This window comes from Felis catus, chromosome A1, assembly GCF_018350175.1.
Source record: "Felis catus isolate Fca126 chromosome A1, F.catus_Fca126_mat1.0, whole genome shotgun sequence".
NCBI classification, from domain to species: domain Eukaryota; kingdom Metazoa; phylum Chordata; class Mammalia; order Carnivora; family Felidae; genus Felis; species Felis catus.
This window is the reverse complement of record NC_058368.1, coordinates 113523229-113538964: the sequence shown is the minus strand read 5'-3', so window position 1 is coordinate 113538964 and position 15736 is coordinate 113523229. Positions and strand designations below refer to the sequence as shown.

Below are 15736 nucleotides of genomic sequence, written 5' to 3'. Positions count from 1 at the left end.
GGCTTAGGTGTCAGAGCCGGAGCCGTCACTGCCTCACGGGTAAATGTGTGATTTCTGTTCTGAGTCCTGGGCCCTTGTCCTTCGTGTTTCTGCCAGGGGCTGTGCACTGTGGGTGAGCTGAGGGTCACCCCTTGTGAATCCTAGGTCTTTCATTCCTCACAGGGTAGCTGAAATGCCAGAACAAAGGAATAAATGAACGGCGACCCTATGTGCCAGCCCAGAAACAGGCTACTGGTAAGGCTTTGTGGTTCCATTCAGGATCCGTTCCATCAGAATGGAATGCTCCTACTCATTGGCCTTGGTCATGGCCCAAGAAGCGTTTCACTGTTACTTCCTTTGTCTGGGACATGGGTACATTTCTCAGCCCAAGCTGTTGGTCTACATGGATCTTCTACTGCACGTTTTAGGGCTGTGTGAATTCGTGTCCAAATGATTTTACCTCTCTGTGCACTAGAGTTTCTCTGCCTGTAATGGTTGAGTGATGCTGTCCTCATTTTCCCTCTTCCATAGAACTTTGAATGAATGAATGAGTAAACAGATCAGTGAGTAGACAACATACGAATACAAGAAGTAATTCATGTCATGTTGATTTTTTTAAGTTTATTTTATTTTGAGAGAGACAGAGACAGAGTGCAAGCAGGGCAAGGGCAGCGATAGAGGGAAAGAGAATCCCAAGCAGAGCCTGCACTGTAGCCCAGAGCCTGATGTGGGGCTCGAACTCCCAAACTGTGAGATCATGACCTGAACTGAAATCAAGAGCCAGATCCTTAATGGACTGAGCCACCCAGGTACCCCCATGTCATGTGTTTTAAATTGATAACTAATAAAGTACAAGCAGCTTCATATTCCCCCAACCATTATAACCATCTTGATTTTCCTGTAGTCCTTTTCTATATGTATATATAGAGAGAGCATGAGTGAGGGAAGGGCAGAGAGAGGGGGGAGACAGAATCCCAAGCAGGTTCCGTGTTAGTAGCCCACAGCCTGACGCGGTGCTCATTCTCACTAACTGCAAGATTATAACTTGAGCTGAAATCAAGAGTCAGATTCTTAGTCGACCGAGCCACCCAGGCACTCCCCTCCCCCCGCACTTTTCTATATTTTTTTCTTTCCTTCGTCCTGTGGGTCATAGACACTACTTAAGGGTGTTGAGATACCTAGAAAATGTGACCATGCAACTGGCTGACTGAGAAGGCGATTTTAACCAACAGGACCCAACACCACTCCAGCATAGTAGCCACATAGTCCTGGTACATGTGTGTTGGTGCCATGGCTCCTGTTTTTCTTTCCCAGGCCTCTGAGGAGGTGGGCTCTGGGCCCCGAGATGGTGTGGTGATGGAGTGGATGAAGTAGCTACCCTTGCTTGTTGGGCCCTTCGGACTGCTTCTTGATTTTCTGTATTCTTCCTGTCTTCTTACGTGATTTCTTCCGGAAGTCTCCCCCTCACACGAAATGGTAGCTGAGCTAAAGAATTTGATCTTGGACATTTTTTTTTTTTTTTTTTTTTGCTAGAGCTTCTGTGTCAGTACCTCTGAGCGTCATGTGAAAAAAAAATCCAACTGGACTCTTTCTTGAATGCTCAAAAGTTATTTCATAGGAAGAGGATTTTTAAAGATCTAGGACATAATTACTATTTGTGTTCATATTAGGTCCTTCCATTTGAACCAAAAATAAAAATCAAAGCAAAGGCAGCTCACTGCTTTGCTGCATCTTGGATTCCTCTAGTACATTATAGTCTAGTATAGTCTCAATAGTAGTCTCGCTACTCTGCGAAAATTGCTCCTGCTCTATTCATATGGAGCTTTCAGGCACAGTTGATTGTTTGACATAATTAGAATCACTGAATTTTGGAACTGGAAGAGACTAGCATTATTATCAACGTTCCTGTTATTTCCCCAAATAATACATGGAAAAAGAGCGTAAAAATGAAGGTATTACGATGGTTTCTGCCAGCAAAGTGTTCCTCCACAAGAAATAAATGTCTGTTGAATGTGTGTTTTGTTACCATGTAAATGATGTCACTTGATAACTTTGCCTTGGAGGGCTCTGGTGTCCTTGGTTTCACTTGGACTGCCTCTAATTTGTCCCACACAGAGTAAGCCCAGCATGGTTCAGAAAATACCAATTTGATGGAATCCACCTCTAAGGAAGCCCTCCAGCGGTTCCTCAATGCCTTAAAATCTGCATGTCTCCTCAGGCATCAAGGTCCTTGCGTCTCTGCCCCAGTTTCTTTGGCAGCTTCCCCTTTCCTCTGTCTCTGCGGGCGCTCCAGACCCCAAATGAGCATGGCCAGATTGTAGGAATTTCCCTGCAGAGGAATGGGACAGCCATATGTTCATGGACTAGACTTGCACATGGATCCCACAAAAGAAGGGCTGGACCCCTGTTGGGGGACTCAGTGCACATTGCTCTTAGTATGAGGAATGCTCTCCTGCAGTGTCTCTGGGCTTTCCATCTTGTCACCTGACATAGATACATCTTGTCGGGGACCAAGAGGTCTAGTGACCAGGTTCCCAAGCGTGGAGCCTGGCTGCAGTGCTTTCTGGTTCTCTAAGTCTCCTGAGTGTACCGAGCATCTTTTTTGGCATGCTGGGGTTGAGAGGCTCTGTCATATCCTTCACAGATTTGCATAAGCTCTTGCTGAGTGAGAGGAAAGGTAGCTTGTCTCCATGACCATGTGTTCATTGGACCCAGCGGCTTTTGGGAGTGTGGGTCCTATGGGGGTCTTCGGTTTCAGAGGGTTGTTCTGGTGAGCCCCAGTTTTCGCAATGGCTGGAACCTTAGAGAGGGGGCACCCGCCCTTCTCCATGGAAGCCTTGTCGGTGACTGTAGAGGTAAATTGTGGCTCAGGAGTGTGGATCCATTTTTCAGCAGGCTTGCCTGCCCTGATTACCTCGTACCATGGGGGAATGTAACTTCAGAAGTTGTAAATCTCAGATGAGTACCCTCAGATCCCGACACCGACACCACTGGCATGGACAAAAGACGTTGACCAGATCTGTTTCTGGGGCTCTCTTGCCGGGGAGTATCTGCTATGTAGTGGTCCGAGGGCCAGAGCCTCAGGATGCACAGGAGGGTGGGCAGGGTGGCTGCTAGGACACTTGGGGACACAGCGAAGGGAGTCTTCATTGCTACGCTTCCCAGATGTTCCCTTGAAGAGCCGAGGCTGAATGGCAGGGTTGGGAGGAAGTGTAGCAGGCCTAGCTGTGCAGCTAATGAAAATTTCATGCAAAGTCTGTAGCCGTGGCTTCCTAGAGAGATGGCTGGTGCCAAAGCCACCACCTCCTCCATGCTGTGCCTTGATGTTGCATTGGATACTTCACTTTGAACCGGGCTCCAGGGACTGCTGGTGGCAGACAGGTGTGAGCATTCAGTCCAGAGCACACAAAGGCGGAGGGCTTCTGAGGCTGCTTTGTCAGGGCTCACGGCCATGGTTCTGAAACCCCGGCCAGCGTCTTGAGTAGGGGTGGATCAGGGAGTCAGGGTGTCCTCCCTCCTCTCTTGGATCCACGCGCATGACGGACGGACTTGCGATCCAATCTCACATAGACCTTGTAAAGCAGGTGTTTATTCCTGCTATTTCACAGGTGGGAAACCTGAGGCTTCAGACACACACAGTTCATGGCAGCAGTAGAGAGGGCCTCTTGAAGGCCTCTGGTCTGTGTGTTCATCTCCCATCCCTTGGTTTCTCCTGCTGGCCTCTTCCCAGGGTTGCCAGCCCCTCTGCAGGGTCTCCATCATACATACCTTGTGCTCTTCCCTTCACACGGTGGCACTGAGGTGGCGTCATCTGGTGGGTAGAGCATGATCTTTAGACTTGAGCAAAAGTGAGTTCACATTCTCTTCTGCCCCTTACTAGCTGCACGATCTTATGTAATAATTTCCTCACTCTGAGCTCCTGTTTCCCCAGCTACCTCACAGGGGTCCTCATTGCCCCTATGTTAGGGGGTTATTGTAAATGTTAGGTGAAATAAAACATAGGGCTTATTAGCGCCGTGTCTGGCACCTTGTGCCCATTCGCAAATAGTAACGGCCGTTATTAGTGTACAATTAATAGTAATACTACTCTTTGATTTTTTTTTTTTTTTGGATTTGAACTTTTTGATGTGAACTTCAATTTGCTACAAGGCCTGACTTTGAACACAGCTGTGGTGAGCCAAGTCCCGAAGGCTGCTTGTTCCTTGCAGGTGACTCAGGCATGAATATATGTGGGGTGAGGGTGTGGGGCAGAGCCCCACCTGCAGGTCTCTTGTACAGTTTGATCAACCCAAGACCCACCAGTGTCACCTCGCTAGTCCCAGGTTCCCATTATTGCCTCCCCCCCCTCCCTTGAAGTTATTGCCTGAACAGCAAAAAGAAGGAAGAGGAGTCCCACCTGAGACCTGGGTTCTCTCCTGGGCAGCCAGTGGACATGCGTGCTGTATATGGAGCTGGGGACGCCTTGAGGGGTTAGCGTGGGATTGGAAGAGTCAACTCTGGAAAGCTCTGGATGTTGACAGAGTTAGGCCTTTGATGGGCTGCGTCTGGTGTGCTACCTTTGTGGGCCAGACTATTCCTGAGTCATCCTTCATTTACTGTGATTGAGTTGATGTGTGGCTTCCTTTAGCCCCTGAGGGGGCTAACCATTAGAATCATCCGGGGAACTTAAAAAAAAAAAAAAACCAAAAACTGTCCCCCCTGTGGAGGCCACAGCCCAGACCAGTGAAGCGGCTGCTCCTGGCTGAGGCATCTGTGTTGGGAAAGCCCTCCAGTGAGTCCAGTGGTCAGCAAGGAGGATGACCACGTCTACTGTCCCCAGTCGTGCCTCCCGCGCAGCATGGGTGGGGCGGGAGAAGGGGCGAGGTGATAGTTAATAGCTGTACCTGATAGTCTAGAAGGTAGTGTCTGGCTGTTCATGGTTGGACAGCCTACGGATGTGGCAGGTGTGGCCTTCACAGAACTCTTCAACTTGGAATTTGTGCTACTTGGACAAAGGTAGGCCTCATGGTATTTTCTGTGTATAACTGGTATTTTCTCTGAGGTAAAGGCTCACACGCCACAAGATGGCAGGGGCCTCATTTTGGGGTGCCAAACACTGTCTGTTCTTTCCATTCATACAGTGATGACATGGAAATGTCACCTGTCCAGAGCTTGCCCAGTTTCCTTATCAGGATATAGTTACTTACAATAGAAACTTTAATGGAGTTAAATGTAATATTTAATAGTGGTTCAAAACTTGATGCACAAACAGCTCTGTGGTGTATTACCTTTGTTTTTTGTTTTTTGTTTTGTTTTGTTTTTGTTTTTTAAAGATGGGGTCGCTGAATCTTAGAGAGTATAAGCCTGACCTTGAAACAGAGACATGCCTGGAACTCAAGTTTTCAAATTTCACTGATTTTTTATTTTTCTAAGCTCCTCTTCGTACGTGACACTAATAAAATTACATGCATTTAAGAGGCTTGATAATTATTGTTACCGGGTACAATTGGCCTCCCTTCACTTGGGCCTAATTGGTAAGATTCAGATGCACCAGAAGTCACATTACTGAAATTTTATACCTGTTAGAGTTAACTCTTGAACAACATGGGTCTGAACTGTGTGAGTCCACTTGTGCATGGATTTTTTTTGTCCTATACAGTATAGTCCTATAAAAAGCCACCTTCAAGGTGGCTGCGGATAAGAGAAAGATAAGGGAAGTGTGACTCTTGGGAAGCTGAGTGATTGTGCAGGGGCCACACAGCCAATGAGTGCCAGAGAAATAATTTAAACCCATATCTGCATCAGAGCCGGTCTTGTTTTATCCTGTCTCCTCTGCCTTTGCCTCCATAGTTCTGGCTGTTTCTCTCCTGGGTATTCAGAAGGCGGCTCGTGGTTAGCACAAGTATTTTGATAATATTGCTAATAAAGTCAGGGATAGGGATGGCTTTGAGTCTGGGGGACGTCCTTTGGCTTGGTCGAATACACACATAGCCTCATAGACCCATTCATATCCCAGAACAAAAACCACTGCAGACCATACTTTTGGGAAGCAATCTCAGACTTGGTTTTTCTCACTGAGAAATGAACAAGACAGTGGGTCACTTCCCACAACCTCAGATTGGATGGACAGATGGGGAGACATAGAAAGTGTGAGGAAGCTGGAACTCTTCTGTGGTGGCTGTCATCCTTTAATTGGCTAGAGGCGCCATGACAGTCTTACTCATATTACCTGTTTCTAAGACCTAAATTCATGTCTTTCTCAGGTTTTAGACTCCTTCAAGCTATTTTGGAGCTGTAAGGCAGGAGAATTTCTTTGCAGAAATGTAGAAGGTCTGTTACTTCTGGTCTCTGATGTCATCTCAGGATTTTTACCGAATTTCACCCTTTGGACCAGTGTCATAGGAAATTATTCACTTGCAATTCTCATAGATAGAAATCATGACTGAGCGTTGGGATTTAATCATGATTTTGCTGTCTGGTCTGCAATAACTACATGGATCACTAGAGCACGCTCTGATTTTTCCCCACTTGTGTTATTCTACCCGGTAACCTAATGTTTCTCCCCATGAACTTAATGAACGATGGCACTTTTTCAAAGGTATGATGGTTGGTGACTTAACAGAAAATACTTGCATATGATCTTTGTAATGTTATGATAATATGAAAATTTGATGCAATTATCGAAAATGTTTACATTCCTTCCTCTTGTTTGATTCTTTTATTTTTTTTTTTTCTCATTTATAATGCTTTCGTACTCAGGAAGTTGAGGTAGGTTTTTGACTTTTCAACTGTATGTAGACATAGCATCCAAATAGTTGCCAAATAAAATGTAAATTTCATTCTTAATCCTAAATCTCAGTGGTAAATATTTGTTTTAGTTCAGTGAACCAGCACCGCACACATTTATTTTTCATTGGTATATCCAGGGGATGCAATTTATCAAATGCATATAAACAGTCCATTTGCTGCTTTATCTTTTCTCATTAGTTATAGTACAAGTATGATTGTCAGTTATTATCTGTGTTTTACTGGTGTGTTATTTATTGAAAGAGCAGAGCAACTGACATTGTTATTTTCTAAATCATTTTGTCTAGGGCCTGCAGGACTTTATACCAAATGTCAAACCAATTTATCAAAGAATCGCTCTATTCAGGAAGAAAGTGATTTAGAGTGTATAAACATATACCCACCTGTATTTACACGCATCCCAGTAACGGTTATGGGACTTTCACAGGAACACAAAGATGTTAAAGCTGGAGCAGCTTCCTTCTATTTTACACGATTTAGGTAGGATTCATTGTGTGCTTTTGAGTGATGCCTTGGGGGAATATGCAGGTGAGTCTGATCTTCCTTCCCTGCCCCGAGGTAGGCTAGGCTCAGGTATGTGGCAGTGATATGTTCACATGGAAATGCATTCATGCACACAGCTCCCACTTGCTGGCAAACAGGGTTCTCCTGAGTGGGGGTCTGTGGAGGGAAGCTCGGTGGGGCTTCAGGTCACTGAAACAAGGTGGGCCACTTAGCTGAGCCACTTCATTCAGAAGGATTCCTCCCTGGTGGGGCTGTTTGCCAGGAATGGGCGGGACAGGCCTGCTGGAGTTCTCTGTCCCTTGCCCAGAGAGAGAACTGGACAGAGATAAGGTGCTGGTATGGGAAGCCAGCTCCTTTCCCAGTAAACAAATGGAATGTTTTGTACCGCCCAGTAGATGGGGTAGTAGAAATTGCCCTTGCGTGCCAGTTAAAATTGCGGTCAGATGTCTAATTATACAGCCGAGGCACTGTATGATGTCATCTGGGAGTCTCACCTTTCCAGTGACTTCTGGTACGTTTTAGAGACATTCTTTCCACCTGCCGACCAGCCCTTCCTCCTAACGTTCCCAGTCAAGTGGTGTGAAAATTAACAGAACTAGGGTGCCCTGAATCTTTTGGTGAGCGGTTTGCTTACAGTCCCTTAATCTCTTTTTCAAGCTTTTGGTTTCAGTAAATGGGGATCTACCCCATCCGGGAGCTGCAAACCCCACTTTAGTCTGCCTGACCTTGCAGGGGAGTGCTTCTTCTCCCTTTTGCATTTACCCGCAGCGGGTCCACAGATGACGCCACAGAGGCTGTCTGCCCTCCCTTCACCTTCCTTCCTTCTGTTTGAATCCCTGTTGCTCCCTCCTGGTTGAGACGGGGGAGGCTCCCATTTATTTGCAAGGCTGATGATTTGTATTATCTCAGGCAATCTTTAGATGAAACTGCGGAGTGCAAACAACTGGGCTAAAATATGTATGAAGGAGAAGTGATGTGTTCCATGTGAGTTAAGTGTCTTGGATCTGTACTACCTGGAGCTTTAAGGTAGATAATAAATGACATCACCATGTTTGTAAGTAAAACTAAGGCAAGTTGGGTTTCATAAGTGGTTTCCATTTTGTCCTGCCACCTCATCTCTGCCTCAGAGTCTGGGTCCACATTGTGTGGAGCTGAAATGAGCACTCCTGGAAAGGGAAATCCTTGGGGAATATTTGAGCTAAATTGCACCCGCCATCTTGGGGCTCTGGGACAGTGAAAGAGAAATTCAGGTTCCCATTCAGAATGGGATGGAACCATAGCTTTTCCAATTTGTTACGATCATCCATGATGAAGAGACTTGAATCACTCAAATTATAGCAGGAATATTTTTCACATCATTTCGTGCTAGGGAGGCTTAACGATTTTATGGGAAGATGAGTTACAGAGCAGAATAATTGTATAGTAATTGTATAATAGTATACAATATGTGTTGTATACGTATACACTTTAAATAGACTTCCTTTCCCGTGCATGTTTATCAAAACAGAGTATCTCTAAAGTAGTTGAAAACCCAGAGTTAAATTCCTTTGCACCAACCCCTGAGTGCCAGTAATTTTACAGGATCCTTTTCTGTGTTAGGAGGATATTTACTGAGATAAGTGGAGAAATAGGTGTCTTTGTCCCCTGCATTGATCAGCTGCAGAGGATTAAAATAAGTGGGACTGTAATCTTTGCCAGTCTTTGATTCTTTCTTTAACAAGAGCACCACTGCCTTCTTTCTCATCCTACACAGGTAATGATGTGTCCTTTCTTTTTATTTTTATTCATTAAAATTTTTTTAATGTTTATTCATTTTTTGGAGAGAGAGAGAGAGAGAGCATGAATGGGTGAGGGGCAGAGAGAGAGAGGGAGACACAGGATCTGAAGCAGGCTCCAGCCTCTGAGCTGTCAGCACGGAGCCCAGTGCAGAGCTTGAACTCATGGACCATGAGATCATGCCCTGAGCTGAAGTCGGACGCTTAACCCAACTGAGCCACCCAGGCGCCCCTCTTTTTTTTTTTTAAACTTTATTCATTTTGAGAGCGACAGTGAGGGAGGGGCAGAGAGAGGGAGAGAGAAACCCAAGCAGGCTCAGCACTGTCAGTGCAGAGCCCGACGCGGGGCTCAAACTCAGAAACTGTGAGACCAGGAGGCCAGCTGAAACCAAGAGCCCGGTGCATAACCGACTGAGCCACCCAGGTGCCCCATGATGTGTCACTTTGTTACTGTGATTGTTATGCTAACTTTTGATTCTGGCTTCCTGTAACTTTATCCTCCTGCCTTGAGACGTTTCATGATTTTGGATGAAAGTGTGAACGTGCTCAAGTTTGAGACTCTGTTTAATTTGATAGGTTCTTCTAGATGTTAGCAGAACCTAAAAAGTTGGGTAAGTTTCATTTAAGCAATGCTACAATAAAATGGAATCAGCCTTCCCTCATATGGTTAGAATTTAGAGGAAGCCTCTTCTCTGCCCTGTCTAGCAGGGGCCTGACGTTACGCTGTGTAGTAGAGCCCATAAAATATACACATGTGGTAACACTGCCTACCTTCATTCCTTAGCCTGCGTAATACACTAATAGGCGTTGCTGAATTTAGTAGGTGACTATATTTAGATATGCATCTTTCTATCTAGGTTTATGTTTTAAAAATGAACTGTTGCTGGGGTCCTTGCAAGTCATTTTGAGAAGCCTCCTCATTAGATGATAAAATGACCAGTTAAGAGGCCAACTCAGACACGCTCGCCTCCCCTGGCAAGTTTGATCTGACACATCCCGTGTGCCTTTCCCCCACGGTCTGAATTTGACCAGGTCACAACCTTCTTGGGCTGGAAGGAAGATGACAGGCAGGGGCTCTTAAAGTCCTGTCCTGGGCTGATATCTGGAAGGGACTCGGGTCCGTGCAGCGGGAACACTCTTTAATTCACTGCGGCATTGGGGTTTTGTGGGGACACGCATGGTTCCCAGGGTGGGAATTGTAACTCTGAGAAAACTGGCAGAACTGCCCACGGCACCGGAAGTCATGGGTCTATTTTAGGACAGTGTAAAGAGGATATAGCTGTATTAATTTAGATAGAAAATAAAAGACAAGCTGGGGTGGTTTTTCTTCCCCACCCCCTGTCTCCAGTCTTGAGCCCGGGAGAAATGACCAGCCCTCGTGCTGATAGTGTTGGTTCAGTGCCACAGACAGTTGTCCTTCTGATAAGTGGGATTCAGGGATGAGCACGTTCTCAGGAGGTGCAGCTCTAGAAGGGGCCGTCTTTTATCTGTGGCTTTTTCCACTTGAGTTTAGATGCTGCCTCCCTGGAAATCCTCGCAGACGTGGGGCGGATCAATGGATACCGCCCCTGCCTGCTTGGACTTGCCATGTGTGCGGGCCAGTAAGACCTGGCACATTCCGTGTGGCGGGGTGCTCTGTCTGCCCAGCATTTCATCCTCCACTTTGCTGCCTCCATGCCCCACCCCGGTGCTCCCTGACCACCCCCCAGCTGGGCTCTGGTTCTTTCCTGTTTGCCACGTGTTCATGACCTTGGCCTCTGATAGGGGTTTCTCTTTGTTCTAGCCAAACAGTTACACTCATGGGTTTATCTGTTCCTGGCTCATTGGTTTTTGCCTAGGCAATCTACGTTCCTACAGCAGAGCAAAAGCAGTCAGGTACCAGGTACAGGGAATCAGTTTCCTTCCGTGCTCGGCCTTGCTGGGCCAGGGGCTGCCTGAAGGACTGCCTTTGCATAACGAGTGTTCACTCAAGGTGCACTTTCACATCTTGGCAGCAATTAGGCAGTATTTTTTTACCTTTGCAATCAGTTGAAACTATTTGAATGCACATACCTGCTTTTATGACTGAAAGGCTTTGTATTTAAAATGGTGATTTTTTTCCCCCCTGAGAAATATGTAAAAATGGCCATTGTAGTTAACCTGGAAAAGTGACAAGGTCCAGAAGCATGCTTCATTCACATGCCATCCCGGTTACAAAGGAGGTTGAAATCATTAGGGAATATTCAGCTCTTGAGACTTACTCATACCTTTCTTTGACATCAAAGGGAATGTGGCAAGTGAAATTAAAGTAAAGGAACTTGTCTTCGGCTTCAGTCCTTCCCTGTCGGACACACATCCTAAGCTTCCAAGGACTTCCATGTCTTAGAACAGCATGTTCAAGTAGAACATATTGCACGAGGATAGGGATAGGAAGCTGGGCTCTATATGTGAAGAGGGCGCTGATGAACCACGGTTGGAAGGATGGATGTTATTTTTTTCTCCAGCAGTGAGGATAGGTTCTTCCTAGATTCATTCTTCTCCTGTCCTCGTGACCAGCAGAATGTGTCGGTGACATGCTTGTGTACAGAGCTGAGAGCACATTGACGACCATCCAGCTAAGAAATCGGAGGCTAAGCCCCCCCCCCCACCCCCACCCCCATCCAGTCCTTAACTTGGACTCATTTAACCCGGGCTGCTGAGTTTCAAACCACATAGTTCAAAAGATTAGGATTGTATTTAAAATCATAGGTGGGGAGAGACATAGCAGAGGGCTTGTTTTAAACTTTCTCATTGATATTTCATGGTGTGGCCCTTAGGGTCTTCTGAACCAAATGGGTGAGAAGGTCAGTCATGCCCTAACATTAAAGCCAGAGCAAAGTGGCCCAATTCCTTGGAGTTAAAAACAATTTAATGCTGAATCCCTAGCATCCAGAGGAACCTGTTCATGTTTATTCATGTTCTGGAAAATGGAATCACTGCCCAAGAAGCAATATGTTGTGATTTTGCTCTAAATCCAGTTTCCTAAAATCTATTTAAGGGCTTAGGTGAACTCAACAAGGATCTAATAAAGCCAGGTAATTGAACGACACAGAGGCTGATAAAATTCACAGGAGATCTTGTCGGAGATAAACTGCAGCCGGAGACAGTGTGGACAATAATTTAAACTAATTGTGCACTTTGATGTAAATTAGCTTCTCCGGAAGAGAAATTGAGGCCTCTTTGTAGGCAGCTCTCTATAACTCTGCAGCATGCACAGTACCTGCCAAAAACACAGACAGCAAATAATGTTGGGTAGATTAGGTCGAGGAGGAAATGACCTGAAAAGGTGTGCAAGCCCTAAAATGATGTGGGGGTGATAAACACGCGTGAAGCCCCTTCACCTTGCAAACCGGTTGCTGGGACAGGGTGGGTATGCTGGGGGACAGTGCAGGTGGGGGAGGGGAGGATAAAGAGAGCAGGCAGCAGTTAAGAAGGAGAGGTTCTCAAAAGGGGAGAAGAGGTTCATGTAACTATAAATAAGTGAGTGGCCTGGACCCCAGTGAATTTCCAAGGAACAAAGTGTCTCTCCTCGGCATAAATTGATATAAGCAGCATTGAGTGGATTGGCCAGTCTTTATTGTTTTGCTGTCACACATCCAGAACAAATGGTACGAAGCTAAATGTATGCCTCTGGTTAATGCTCACATTTGAACGGTCCTCTGCTTTTAACTTTTGCCAGTGTTGGAAAACTGTAACTGCACTGCAAGTTATGTGTCTCCGCATGAAGGGAATGTTGACAGTTGAAATTATCAGCTGTTACAAACACAGAGGCCTAATCATAAGTGAGGGCAGCAGGGCATCACCTGCAGCATAATTGATAGCAAATCCACCTTGCTTTTGGAAGCTGTCTCCGTTTATCTGTCAAACCGAGAAGAGCATCGTTGTTTCCATATGAGGCTGAAATGTTTCTTACTCTTCCCAGTGTTTAATGCATGTAGTTTGAAAGACAAGAATTTGAAAAGTAAATTGATATTTTTGATTTCACATAAATGTCTGTTTGGGGAAAGATTTCTAAGCCATTCATGCTTTCCTTTGTGTTTCGGGAGATAGGGAGAAAGGCAGGTTTTTGTGTAGTTATGTGAGAAGCTTTCTGAAATCTGACCTTTGTTTTCTATTTTTTTTTCCTTATATAGGATGATTATTTCAGAAACTGGAATCCCAACAAGCCTTTTGACCAAGGTAAAGGATGCAATGTTTCTTGTTGTATATTCTGTGGGAAATGTGGCTTCATTTTTCCTTCCTTGCGTGCTGAGCTAGTATTCATAAAAAGGCCAGTGAGCTGTCTTATTTTACTGACTTGGGAGCCTAAAATGACTATGGTGATGGAAGGTATTTTATCAGTTTGGTTATTTGTCTGAGATTGTCTAAGACAGATTGTTAAAAATGTATTGAATTGACAACTATAGTCATTGGATTTTTTTTTTTAACACAACAATAACAAAAGAGTAAAATGCTTACTATAATGACCTGGTGAGTTGTTGGGTTGAATCCAGTGATTTCATTCGTGGAAGAGACTGCCTGGAAATGCTGTGCAATTGACATGAGTCATGAACATTGAAACTTCCTTTGTAGAAACAGGTTAATCCCAGGAGGCTTTCAAGGGCACTGATAGTTCATTTGTTAAATCAGTTCATCGTGGTTTCTAAATGGAAGCTTCTTTCTGAGTCTGCTCAATGACCACTTGGGTGTAAGCATGGTCCTCAGAGAGCTCTTTCCACTGATAACCAGCAAGCATGAAGCCAGTCTCCTGATGGCCCTTGTAAATCATCACCACTGTCCTCCTCTGAGTTATTTAAGATACAGCGAGGACCTGCCCGTGAATCATGTCCCTGTTTCGACTGTCCCATGTGTGGCTGCTGTTGGCACAGACCCTGCTGCTGAAAATGATGCTAGGTTGTACCTGAAGTATGTATATGCAATTGATACTGAAACCTGGGGGCAAAAGTTTACCTACCACGTATCAAAGGTTCACACTTCTGACGATGAACTTCACTTCTGCGGCTTCAGTATTTGATGTGATCATGATGGCCAACCTGACAACAAGAAATCAACCAAGGCTTTGACGTGTAACATGGTAGAAGGTAACCCCTTCTACTCCCTCCTTTGCGACTTTAATGGGTTGCTCTTACCCTGGACCCTGTTTTTTTTTTATTTAAACAAAATTGGTATTAAAATTTCTACATATGCATTTCAGCTCATGCCTTCAAGTAGAACATTTTATTCATTCGTACATGGATTCATTCGTTTTCAAACATTGAACTTGCACTGTTTTCACGGGCACCAGCCAGGTTCTGGGAGTAAAACAGAAAAATCGTAGGGATGCCTGCCTGGATGGCTCAGTCGATTAAGCGCCCAGCTCTTGATTTGAGCTCGGGTCATGATCTCGTGGTTTGCGAGATGGAACCTCACATGGGGCTCTGCATTGTCAGTGCTTGGGATTCTTTTTCTCCCTCTCTCTCTCTCTCTGCCCCTCCTCTTCTTATGGTCTCTCTATCAAAATAAATAAACATAAAAAAAAAGCTGTAGTGCCAGCCCTGGAGGAGCTCAGAGTAGAGCATGGGCAGAAGTCAGTCACCAGTTCCAGTGGGATGTGTTAAGGGCTGTGAAGCATGTATGTGCAGGGCCAGTGTTGAATCTGTAGGTGGGGAACTTACTGTGTTGCATGTGTCTGGGGAGCAGGTGCCAAGAAAGGTTTTCCTTTGAAGATCAGTCTGAGCTTATCCATATCTTAGCAGCCTCCAAGAGCCTTACTCCTTTGCAATTTAGCAGTGACTGAGACATCACAATAAGCCACGTTAAAGCATGCAAAGGCATTTGTAATTTAGAAATTCTCCCCTGGAAAGGGTCAGAATTTCTACACATGACTTTCAAAAGGATATACCTTCATTTCAGAAGAACCCTCAGAAACAGAGCCGCACGTTCTCTGTCCGTGCCTGACAAACGAGCCTTTCTACAAGCATTCCTACCACGATTTTGCTGAGGGACGTATCTCAGCTGCCGGTGCCAGTGAACTAATTGTTTCCAGCCCAGAACCAGAAATAGGTTCTTGTCCTGTAAGGATCAGATGTTCTCTAAATAACTGCCAGATTTACTCTTCCCCAAGACTTGGAAACAAATACTAAAACTTCACCAGGAGAAGCCTTTTTCATTTTTACTAGTAGACATTGGGAAAGATAATACTTGGAAGGTGGGTATCATTTGCCGCTTGGGGATATACACGATAGTTTCCCTTGATTTGGGTGTTCATACAGAAACTTTGAGCATCAAAGAGAGCATGGTATTTAAATCTGCTTAACCAAAAAGCCCAAAGAAGGATTTTTCTCTCCTGGGAATGAAGGCAAGCGTATCGAGCAGATTCCCAGCCCTGCTCCCTCTTTTTCTAGTTCCGTAGGCATGAAAACTGGATCTGCTGAGATAAATCCTCCTCATATAAAACCTGATGACTTTATGGGGTATAATTGAGGACCTCAGCCGAGAAGCCCCACTTTGTAGCTCAGGTGTTGCCGCTGTGGGCTATTTACATACCGAGCCGTGGGGAGAGCTGGCAGAAATGAGGCTAGCCTTCACCTCAAATACCAGCCCCAGCAGATGTCATCAATTACATTGTGAGCTGCTCAATAAAAATGGGAGGTTACTATATCAGTGCTGACACCACTTGGTGAAATATAAACCCC

General features: G+C 45.2%; 1 protein-coding gene across 2 annotated transcripts in view; it reads left to right on the top strand.

Moving 5' to 3' along the window:
- The window catches only part of SPOCK1 (SPARC (osteonectin), cwcv and kazal like domains proteoglycan 1), a 519342-nt gene that overhangs the window by 224333 nt on the left and 279273 nt on the right, over positions 1 to 15736 (top strand). Inside the window, exons 3-4 of one of the 2 annotated variants that reach the window (XM_023255519.2) lie at positions 6718 to 6726; positions 13196 to 13241. In XM_023255519.2, coding sequence (XP_023111287.1) covers positions 6718 to 6726; positions 13196 to 13241 — 55 coding nt within the window. The remainder of the gene's footprint in view (positions 1 to 6717; positions 6727 to 13195; positions 13242 to 15736) is intronic. The other variant, XM_023255527.2, reaches the window with a different exon arrangement.